This window comes from Sturnira hondurensis, unplaced genomic scaffold (assembly GCF_014824575.4).
Source record: "Sturnira hondurensis isolate 20B ecotype Veracruz unplaced genomic scaffold, ASM1482457v3 Scaffold0001872, whole genome shotgun sequence".
Lineage (NCBI taxonomy): Eukaryota > Metazoa > Chordata > Mammalia > Chiroptera > Phyllostomidae > Sturnira > Sturnira hondurensis.
The window spans coordinates 26,602,972-26,615,420 of NW_028074503.1; the positions used below are offsets into that span (position 1 = coordinate 26,602,972).

The following is a 12,449-nucleotide window of genomic DNA, read 5'->3' on the forward strand; positions in this document are numbered from 1 at the left end:
ATAGAGTAGCCAAAGAACTTATATGCATGACCCATGGACATGAACAATGGTATGGGGATTGCCTGAGGGAGTGGAAAATGCTAGGTGGGAGGGGGGCAAATGGAAGAAAACCAGAACAATGATAATAGCATAATCGATAAAATATAATTTTTTTAAAAGCATGACTACATCCTGTCTGCACTCAGACAGAAAGCAGGACATAAAAGTGGGACTAAAGATGGGGGTAACTGAGGGGTATCAAAGACTCTGTCTGCCACAACTGTTAAGTGAGAATGGCCTTTCTTGAGATCTATGTTTTGTAACTTGTAGCCAGTCACCAGGAAATTCTTATAATCAGGTAGATTTGAGAAACACAAAACTTAGGAAAAGGTGAAAGCGAAAGCAAAAGAGATACAAGTTTTCATCATTGATCTGAATTCAAGAGACATGGACTTCTGGATTTTTGAGTTTGCAACATTGGTTAATCATACAGAATCGCAAGGGGAAAAGATTCGGTTCATTGTCTAGAATACATCCTCCAAACCCAAGCAGAATTCTTTAAGTCATGGTGGCATTAAGTGGTGAATGATTAAAAATTATACAAATGTTCTTATACTTTACTGAGTGTATTACCTAGTCTACAGAAAGAAATTCTCACTGTAAAGAAAGATTTTATATGTTAAATGTAGCTTGAACTAGACCTTAGTGGATGGGTAGGATTTGGGTGGGAAGAGTGAACAATAAGAAATGGGGGTGGGGGGCCTGGCCCAGTGGCTCAGTTGTTTGGGTGTCACCCCATACACCAAAAGGTTGCCAGTTCAGGTCCCAGTCAGGACACATACCTGGGTTATGGGTTAATTCCCCTCTTCCATCAGGGAATGTACAGCGGACAACTGATCAATGTTTCTCTCCTCTCTCCTTTCCTCCCTCTTTGAAATCAATAAGCATATCCTTGAGTGAGGATTAAAGAAAATAGAGCAAGGTGGGTGGGGATAAGCATCACAGGGAGACCGCACTGCAGTCTTCCTGGAGTGAGCGTCTGTGTTCTCCTGCAGGTAGTGCACCTGGTTATCCTGGGAGGGAACTGGAGCCGGATCGGAGAACCCTGTGACATAACCATTGAAAGGTCTAAGTGTGTGGGTCCCCAGTACAAATAGGACAAGCAGGACTCACAAGGAAGGAATGAGTGAATCAAAGAAGGACAACTGCTTTTAAAATATGACTCATGAAGAACAAGTTTGCTGTTGAGAATAGAACTAGGGGCACTGTTAGCCTATCTGGTGCAGAGATCAGTGCAGAATCTTGGCAGAAACGGAGGCTGGCACTCTATTCACACAGCAAAGACACCTGCGATGAGCTCTTGACAGTTTCCTCTGATAGTGTGATATAAAATTGTGAATAATGCTTTTACGTAAAAGCTAGCTTACATGCTGGCTAAACATAATGCTAGAATATGAATATTTACAGAGGTAACTGGATTTATTTGGGTGCACATTAAACTGTCACCACTGAGTAACCTACTAGTATTCAAGTAACATCCTCTGAGATGGAGGGTAAATGATACTATTAAATGATAAATTATTAGCATTTGAGATATTAGCTAAATAACCTACAATTATCCAGAAATAGCTTTATTTTCTCCATAGGTGGGATGGACCAGGGGAAATAGTGTTGGATTTTTAGCATAACAGTAGAAGATATTATCCTAGCCTTCTTACTACCTAGCTTGGGTAACCCTCAGTTTTACCATCTGTGAAAGGAGACAGTGCCCTTGCAAACCTCCCAGAGTTAATACAGCAATCATACACGATCATTTGTTTTGATAACACGTTCAACATGCATGGTATTTTGTACTTCTCAGTGTACTGTTATTATTTAAGCATAAGCCAGAATAAGCATTACTTATTGTCATTATTGAAACACAATAAAAGTTAAACTGACTTATTATCTATGTTTTGCATTTTTATCATGCTTACATATTAGAATAAACCAATAATCAGAATTTATAGGCAGCAGAAAATGCACATTTTTAAATATGACATGTCTTTATTTCTAGTGGCTTACTCCATTTTCAGATTCTGTTTGCCGAAGCAATTATTTATTTAATCCTTGCAATAAAGAAAAAATAATTACTCGCCAAGCCAAATGCTGTAGTTTATAGATTGGGGAATGTGTAATAATGATGGCCAAGCACATTTGGGAAACAGGGGTGTGTGGAAGCTGAAGTGCAGCCAGCCGTCAGGACGCTGACAGAATTTTCATTCTTCTGCTCATGCAGCTTACATCTTGTTTTATACCTTGGACAAGAACATACCGATTGATGACTGGATTATGGAAACCATCAGTGGTGATCGGCTTACTCATCAAATCATGGATCTCAACCTCGACACTATGTATTACTTTCGAATTCAAGCGCGGAATGTGAAAGGAGTGGGGCCCCTCTCCGACCCCATCCTCTTCAGGACTCTGAAAGGTTTGAATCGTTTTCTACTGCATTGCCCTTCTTTTCCATGGGATTGTTACAAAATAGTTTTGGAGTCTCTGTCAGGGATTGCCGTAGACTGTTCCTGCTGGCAATGTGACTATAATGGACATTCGAAATCAATGAAAATGCACATTAAAACCACAATGAGTTATTACCTCTCGCCTGTTATAATAGCCATTATCAAAAAGACAGGAGATGTCAGATGCTGGCATGAATGTGGAGAAAAGGGAGCCCTGTGCTCTGCTGGTGGGATTGCAGATTTGCCTAGCCACTGTGGGAAACAGTGTGGCAGTTCCCCCAAAATTAGAAATGGAACTACTATGTGGTCCATCCAGCAGTTTGACTTCTGGAAATACATCCAAAGAAAATAAAAACCCTAAGTGGATATGGCTATCTATACCACATGGTCATAACAGCATTATTTAAAATAGCCGAGATAAGGAAACAACCTAAGTGTCCATCCGTAGATTATTGCATAAAGAAACTCTGGCATATATACACAATGGAATGGTATTCAACTATAACACTAAGAATTTCTACCATTTCTGACAACATGGATAGATTTTGATCATTATGTTAAGTGAAATAAGTCAGACAGGGAAAGACAAATACTTTATAATTTTGCTTGTATGTATAATCTAAAGATAGGCAAGCAAACAAATAAAAACATGTCAGACTCACAGAAAAGGAGATGAGAGGTTTGGTTATGAGAGGCAGGGTTGGGGAAAGGGTGAATTGGAGGGAGGCAGTCAAAAAGTACAAACTTCCATTTATAAAATAAATAAGTACTAAGGATGTAATGCAAAACATAGTGACTATGTTTTACATTAGTAAACATTTCTGAGTAATATATAGGAATTTTGTTAAGAGAATAGATCCGAAGTGTTCTTATCACAAGGAAAACTTTTTAATTTCTTTTTATTATATCTGTAGGAGATGATTGCCACCCATGGTGGTAATCATTTCACTAGATATGATTATACAGTGATATATTTCAATTATTTGTCAATAAAACTAGGAAAGATCAGAAAGAATAATTAATTAATTAAATGTGTCATTTAATTCGGAGAGCCAGTGTGTCAAAGAAAGATGTATTGTATCACTATATTTTCTGCCTTCGGCAGGAGACACATTTTAACTTGACTCTCTTTTATTTATAATCCTTTTGGAATTGTGTATTGATTTCATGTATATTGGTTCTATTCAATATATAATGAAACCCTTTAGCCATTTTATGTAAGGGGAGAAAAATTTAAACAGCATTGAAATGTGTGAATGGCATACTATTGCCAATTTTAAACATTCCTTTTCAGGAACTATTGTCCTTATACATTAGAGGATTATTTTGATACAGCAAGACAGAAAACCTCAAACAAAATTAATGTGTTCATTTTAAGGACCAAGGTCAGCAACAATGAAAAAAATTTTGCAGAATGATTGGAAGAAAATCCATGTGCTTACAAGATAAAAATCAGCACTCAATTTAAAGGTAGTTACAGGTTCATACAGAAAAATACTAAAGCCCAGGAATAGAAACTACATCAAAATAATCTTCATAAACTTTTTTTACTTTAAAGTCAAGTATTATTTCTTTGGAAGACAAATAGTTACAAGACCCTCTATTATTCAGCATTGAAAATAATTAAAATAACTCAAATGTTGCATAACTGATATTTAAATATCGCTATTTAAGTCATGATGTCTCTTGCTCTAAGAAGGATTCTTGACTCTTAAATCCATGACCACATTATACCTCTATCTTTGGCTGAAAACTTTATAATAAGAGGGGAGACCCCCCAAAAACAGAATTATCTTCTGGAGGTCAGGCCCCTTGTACAGAATTCCCCCAGTGCTTTATGAATTCATCAGTATCAGTGTACCAGCTGGCGTTGTTGTAGAGGCTGCATTCAGCTTCAGTGAATTTTTTTTTGAAAGACTCTCAACATTTTGCCCATTTCATAATGGGTGATTTATGAGCATACTGTCCACACTACACTGAGTGTTCAGCAGTTTTTGACCCAAAGCAGTATGGCCTCCATGGCCCACACTTCCTATTCACCCAATTTCACCCAGAGTGACTATTTTTGGTTTTCCCAGGTGAGAAAAGTCCCCAAAGGGAAAGGTTTTGCCTATGTGAAAGAGGTGAAACAAAAAACAGCAGAAGCACTAAAAGGCATCAAAATCAATGAGTTCAAAAGCTGTTTGAGCACTGGAAAAAATGTCTTTATAGGTATAATGCATCAAATGGGGAGAACTTTGGAGGTGACTAAAGTTTAAACATGTAAGAATAAATACACAATTTTTTATAAATCAATTCCTTTTTTTAGGGGGTCCCCTCTTGTCCATGATGGCAAACAACCAAAATATTAGAAACAGTTGTCTGACATTTTCACCCAGCTGTTTGACATACTAACGAAGAGTTTTAGGGTAACCATTTAGTCTATTTCTCAATTCTCCTAGGAGAGTTGGACTAATAAATAGTGGATTTTAGAGTTCTGGTGAGTGACCTATTCAAAAGTGGGATTTGATAAAAGCTAATCTGAAAGTTTGCCAGGAACCCACAAACAAGCATTCAACCTAAATCTGCATGGCAGTCTTTAATGGCAGAGTATGAGTTGGGAGGGAGACAGGAGGAAATGAGCTAATCCTTTTCTATCCAGATTTTTAGGACTTCATGTCTAAATCAGATTTCATTCTAAATGAGCAATCAAAAGGAAACTGGTTATTCATTTTGTGGGAGCATGAAATGTAACTAGATAATGTTTCATAAATGCTTCGTCTTTATCTACAGACAAGTGCCAAATCAATTTCATGCTCAAAACATGTGCCAAGTAGAGATCTCAGGGAGGGTTTAAAAATGACTTAAAGCATCCAAACGCATTAAGCAACAGAATGATGAGTTATCACAGGATTTACAGGCCCACACTGGTAATCATTCTGTGGATTGTTTAATGAACTTCGTATCTTATTTGGTACTATTTACCCTAAGTGTCCTAAACTCATCTATTAAATGATATTCAGAATTAAGAACAAAGTCAGGAATTTGTTATAAGTCATAATAAGTCATAATAAAGGATATAAGAATCATTTCTAATATCCTGAATGAAATGTTTAATGCTGTCTACCCAAAGTATGTCATGCTTCATTAATAGCCAATTACATCTTTAAAACAAATCTTGGTCATACGTAGTAGACTAAGTTTTAGATGTTTCAAGTCCACTTTAAATTATTTAGAAATATTTATACTGCCCATCTTTATCAAGAGTGGATATTGTTCATGCATGCATCTTACATCTCACAATGACATGTTATAAGGTAAAAAAGTTACCCATCATAAGATATTTGAAGCTACGATGATGCAAATCTACACTAAAGACATAAAATACATGACTGCTCTCTGATTAAAAAATTTCATTTTCCAAAGCTGCTTCCAAACATAAGGCCATAGTTCGTCAGAGTGTAACTCTAACACAGAGGAAAGCTTACCTTGGGTCCTGAAGCTGAGAAAACACACAGTAGTCTCCCGGGTAGCAAGCAAGTCCTTTATTGTCATCATACCCCTGAGGCAGGTGTCTGCGGGCTTCATTCTTTCACATCCGGTCTTTGCAAAGATACGTGCTTCGTCTACTAGAGACTAGAGTTTTGTCGTTTTTGGTTTTAGGCACCAACCAGAGGTACAGGAAAATCAATCAGTAATCACTGATTAATTAAAAAGTACAGTTATAATTTAAAATGAATTAAGTTATTATACCCTTATGTACATGGTATAGGAGATGTGACTCTTTTCTTGAAATGTTAATTAAAACACTCTTAAACTTGATTCTGTGACCCATAGGCTTTATAAATACCTACCTCCCTTCTCCAAATCGCCCCCCATTACAATAGCTACACACCATCAATCCCATGGAAGATGCATAAAAATCATATTTATCTCTGCCTATCACGTGGGATGTTTCTTCCGGTAAAGTAAGCTTCTTCATGTTGGCCTCTGAAGTACGAGGGAGGAAGGATGCAGTGCACCCATGAGAATGTCTGTGGAGGGATGGAGTCGTCTCTTACATGCAAAGAAGCAGAGTCTTCAGCCGTGAAACAGCAGTAGAGTAAGGTGTATTCCCTGGGCTTCCTTCATCATCGTTCTGAATGTGCGTTTCTCTCATCCAAAATACAGAACCGAGAGCTCTGTACCAGGAGTTAAAAAAACTTTCATCTTCAAAGTATTCTGTGACAAAATACATGATTTTGTTGACAAATGACAGGGGCCATTAAAAAGCCAAGGTACAAATGACAAGATTTTTAAGCCCTTATTTTCTTGCAATCAAAAGTAACTATTAGAGGCCCTGGCTGGTGTAGCTCAGTGGATTGAGCACGGGCCTGTGAACCAGAGGATCATGGTTCGATTCCCAGTCAGGGCACATGCCTGGGTTGCAGGCTGGTTCCCTGCAGGCCAACTCCCAGCAGGGGACGCACGAAAGGCAACCATACATTGATGTTTCTCTCCCTCTCTCCTTCCCCTCTAAAGATAAATAAATAAATAAAATCAAAAAAAAAAGTAACTATTAGAATATATTTGGTCCTTGTTAGGAAATACTCTTTAATAGATAATCTCCTTGAGGCATTCAACGTTTATCAAGTTATATTCGGTCCAGGTTTGCTAACAATAAAACAAATCTAGAAGATAAGAATGCAGATCAGATTGTCCACAATAACAGTGTTTATTCGTCACTTGCTAAAAATTTGCTTAGACTACAGATAATGCATGTATATAATCAAAGACAAAGGGAGACAAAACACATGGAAATGAGGTTGCCTTTTTCTTTTCTTTCTTTCTTTTTTTGATACTATTCCAAACTCTTCTCCCCTAAATATGGGGTACTGATTGTGCTGGTTCCTCAGGTGTGTCTATTCTGGCCACCAGTCATTTACCCTTCCTACAGTGTGTGGTCACACATGACCCTGACATATCCTTCCTACAGTGTGTGGTCACACATGACCCTGACATATCCTTCCTCATTCCCCCTAGAACTGGGTATGGCATTTCCTACAACTTAGGGTCTCCCCTTAAAAGCTGCATTAAGATCCTATTCTTGTCTATAAAGTACACAGTTAATTCAGTTGCCTATCAAAAGCACCTTTTATCAACAACGCCCTATAATATAATACTATAATAAAACATATTTTGAGAAGCCTTTAGTCTTCAATGAGAAATGGGAGAGAAAATCAAGACAAAAATTAAATGGTGATGATTCAATTAGAGATGATTAGATTGGATGGCCTGGTGAATTAAAAAATGTTTAATCTTGAGAAGATACAAAGACATTAAAAAATCTATACGAAGCTTGTAGAATCTTAATATAATAAACTCTCTTGTATATACTGTTTTCCAAAGGGTCATTCAAAATTGGAAGTATACTTTTTATTAAGACACCTTTCCTAGTTTACTCTTTTCATAGAAGACGTTCACATATTATTTGACATAAAAGAAGTTGTTAATGATTGCTGTTTTAGGAATTTGTTCACCTGTGATGCAACATTAATAAACCCTGTCCATCTTAAAGAGGCTTTCATTAACAGCATCATTATTTAAGTATTTAGATTTTGTGCATTCTTTTGGATGATGATTCGTGTTCCTTAATTTAGAAAAGGACCACCACCTGAAAGACTTTAAGGTCTTTTTCAAACAGTGATGATGGGTTTCTTATAAAACTGCCACATAGAGAGAACTGACTAGGTTATAGGTTGCTACTCAATGGAATGCTATTACAGTTTTCTCTGTGTGAGTGTAACTGAGGAATATATAAGAAAAGCAGCAAGTGTACGAGCCTGTGCGTCGAGTTTTGCTGCAGTGAAGTGAGGTAAATATGCCCAGAAGACTCGAAGCTCAAAGAAAACCAAGGATAGGTGAATGATTCTAATAGGTGGAGACTTACAAAGATGTACATTTGTCAAAATGTCATGTCACAGTTCCTAGAAAAGCAACGATACTAGAGATTTACCTCCTGTATATTTATATTTGGTTAACAGAAAATAAACACCTTTTCAAAAAGCAGAGATGTTTTTAAATTTAAAACAAAGATGGACTCATAAATACAGACAGGAAACTGCTGGTGACCAGAGGGGAAGGCAGGTGGGCGGAGGGCACACATCGGGTTACGGGGGTCAAGTATGTAGTGATGCATGGAGACTACACTTCCGGTGCTGAGCACACCGTAGAATATGCAGACATCTAACTAGAATGTACACCTGAAACCTTTATAACATTATTAACTGATTTTACCTCAATAAAAATAAAAAAATAAACCAACAAGGGGGAAAAAGTCATTTTCAAGAACATTACTCAACACAACGGAGGTCAACAACTCAACACTCTTCTTCACTAGGTCTAAAAATTTATCAAATTGTTTAAATTAAACCAGATTTGTGATATTCCATTATTATTTTACTCTATTCATGTAAGAATTGGTTGAGTTCCTTGTTTCATCAAAAAATGAGAATATGAGCAAATAGTTTTCTTACTTGAAACATTGATAATCACCAGGTAAGGCATGCATTTTTACTGTTATTATATTTTCAACTAAATCTGTATGATGACCATTCTGAATTCATGTTTAGAGGAATGTGAAAATAACATATTTTAAGAACACATTTATAGAACAAAAATGGTTTCATTTTTCTATAGCTATGTAATAGAATTCAATTAAGCTTGATTCCTTATCAATTTTATTTCAATAGGGCATTGCCTTGATATGATCATTTTCTAACCACAAACTGTTGACCTGAAGTATCTGCTTTCTTGCTGAGAACTGCCCAAATCTAATAATATTTCTTTTCCCCCTACAGTGGAACATCCTGACAAAATGGCTAATGACCAAGGTATGGTGGCTCAGTGTGTCTCTTTCCCCTTCTTTAATCAATCCTGTCTGTTAGAAATGTCAGTCATTATTTCGAATCCCTCTTTTCACCTGGGCCATACACCTCACCAAACAGACTCTGGTGCAATAATTAATCTTGTTAATGAAGTTCTGCTTGGATGGGGCTGAGGTTCTGATAGGGGAGATGTAAATTTTCTGGAGAGGAAATTGTTTTGTCTCTATTCTGAAGGACCAATTAAAATGTCAAGCTTCTTTGTATGAAATAAATTTTTAGTCTCTGTGTGCACTTTTGAATAATTCACATTAAGTATAATTAAGCTCAGCATAATTTCCAAGCTGCCCTTACACCCTTTCATGAGCTGTGGATTGAAGATCCGCAGCTCCACAGAGAAAGCCTGTAAATCTTGAGTGCTTCTCTGTGATGAGCTTCTTTTAACGAATAAAAACACTGTTAGGTCAACTTTTTTAGGGCATTACTATTGCTCATTTCGAAGTCAGAGAGCTTTCCATTCCTGGAATCAGATGCTGGATTGACTTGCAGTATTTTATTCTCTTTTTACTCTTTTGCTAAAAGCTGATTTACATAGAAAAATGGGGATGGTTTTACACAAAGAAAAAATTGGGATAAATAAGAGGTATCCAGCAACTTGCAGGCAGATATGCATTTTCTATTACTATGACTTGCGGAGTGAAAACTTAGGATTCCATTATTTTGACACTGAGGGTGATAAGTAGAATGCCAGAGGAGAAAAGAATAGTTTATGAGTTTTATTTGGGGGGTGGGGAATGCTATGGTCTTTAAAGAGGGGAGAGTTCGGAAATGCTCTTGCTGGTTGTAGTCATTTTCTTTTTTGGTTCAGAATCTGTAGCTTGGGTAGCTTGTCTTCTGCTTTGCATGCGTATTATCAGCAGAAATGACTTGCAAGCATCATGGCTCATAAGGTCCCGTGTTGTAAATCAGGGGAAACATTCTTTTCAACAAGAACACTTTTTAACTTTTGACAAATGCTAAGCTTCTGTGGTGAGCAAGGCTCACTCACAACGGGTTTCCTATATAAATGATATTTAAGTTAATGATCCATGATCCTATGTTCAGGTTCATCTCGGGGTCCTTATACCATGCCTCTGCTTAGGAGAACATAGCTAGGGTTTCATACAGGGCATCACAGAAATAAGGCAGTGCCCCTGAATATCTTCCCAGGGTTAACATTTCCATTAATTGCCTAGCGGCTTCTGCTTGCTGCCACTTATAAGATTTTCATGAGATCAATATATGCTAAAGAGTAGTGTTTTAAAAACTGTTAATGATGAGTAATTATCAGTTAGCACATATTTACTTAGGTAAATTAAATATCAGTGTTGCCCAAATGCAAAGCTGGAACCATAATTAACAGAAGTGATTTTCTTATTTAGGTTATAAAATAACTAAAACAACCTCTCTTAGTTTCTTTAACTTAAATGAATTTGAAACTTCTACAGGCATATAACTCCTAATTTTGAAATTATGCTTAGGAAATATATATACACATGTATATATATATATATACCCATATGTGTGTATATGTGTGTATATATGTGTATATGTATGTATATACACATATACAGAGAAAGAAAGAACACAAAAAAAATTTTTAACCAACTGAACCAGATGAAATGCTACATCATTAGCTGTTTGGTTGAGGAAGAGCTCAAGTTTCTCTAAACAAATTTCCAATTGTCCCTGGATTTTTTTTCATTGTTTTTTCCTGTTTTTTTTCAATTAATTGTTTTTTAAATATTACTCATTTTACCAAGGTATCTTTTATAAATTGATCCTTTTATAAAAGAAAAGAGAGTAAATTAATCCTCAGTAGCACTATGACATGCCCTCTGTAGATTTTACTGTATTTTCACGTTGGCAGTGAAATCAGATCAATTATCAGGAACAAAAGGAATTGCTAAGAATGTTGCCAGTGACTGAGTCTGTTAATATAATCGGGCAGTTGTTCTTTTTGTCCATCTAACATCTTGGAAAGCTTCTGTTATATATTTTACTACACGACACCTTCTTCAATCACAGCTCATACGCACTTGGTCGAATTGATAGGTCTGTTACATCAAACTCAAAAATCACTTGTAAAACTAAGAGGGACTGATGACATGTAATTTAAGGGTTATAAGTAATATCTTTACCTTCTTACAAAGAAGGCATATACAATTTCCTGGTCATCAAAAGCTGTTTCTCAGCAAAATCAGTCTTCTGGGTTGATGACCAAGGGCATGAAAAATTGCCCAGAGTAAAGATCCCTCTGAGATTGATGAAAATAGTAGGAAAAACTGTCCTGAATATTTCCACTCTCAGCACATAGCAAATCAGTTGAATATGCTTTACTGGACTCCTTCCCACCACCAAATGATCCCACTTTTTGTTACATTTATGACAGGTGCAGAATTTCGGTTGAGAGAAAATTCCCTCTGAGGAGAAAATTTAGCACTCTTTTGAATCAAAGTTAACTCTTTAAAGATGCGTCATGAATAGACTTTTTCTTATATGAGAGAAAATGAGAAAAGTTTGGATTGTTTTCAAAGAGTATCCTTTGTAGACTTTGGTCAAAATAACTTTTTCTTGTACTCTAACATCTGCCCTGAAGAATGTTAATGTGAAAAGAAAAAATCCATTATATTTGACTCAGTTGTGGGGTCTGGAGGAAGTATTTTCTCTGGATGATAGTAGTAGTGCTATTAAAATAACAGACTTTCCATGGAACTCATTTTCCCTTTCTGTGATTGTAAATTGGTTAGATCTAGCATTTATTTGCTAAACCCTCTAATCTCAAACTACTCTATAATTCCTCCTTTTTGTAGCCTCTTATCTCTTGTTCTATATCTTAATTATTTTTTTGCTCTCTTCCAGGTTCATGAGGCAAAAATAATTATGAGATTTTAGAGATTAACCAGTTTAATGTTTTGGGGGGTCAAGTAGGGTAGGGAAATTGTATGAGCTATGTGATGTATATGCAAAAGGTATAAAATACTTTGCTTTAGGTTTTTTCTTTTCCATATTTTGGTAAAAACCTTGTCAATTTTTTGTGTCTATATGAGCATGTATAATGTTAAAATGAACACTTTTGAATCTC

The 12,449-nt window shown here is 36.3% G+C and overlaps 1 protein-coding gene across 1 annotated transcript in view; it reads left to right on the plus strand.

Annotated features, from left to right (window-relative positions):
* Positions 1–12,449, plus strand: part of DCC (DCC netrin 1 receptor) — a 113,391-nt gene that overhangs the window by 18,144 nt on the left and 82,798 nt on the right. Inside the window, exons 4-5 of the mRNA XM_037034415.1 lie at positions 2,258–2,452; positions 9,302–9,334. Of these exons, the coding sequence (XP_036890310.1) occupies positions 2,258–2,452; positions 9,302–9,334 (228 nt within the window). The remainder of the gene's footprint in view (positions 1–2,257; positions 2,453–9,301; positions 9,335–12,449) is intronic.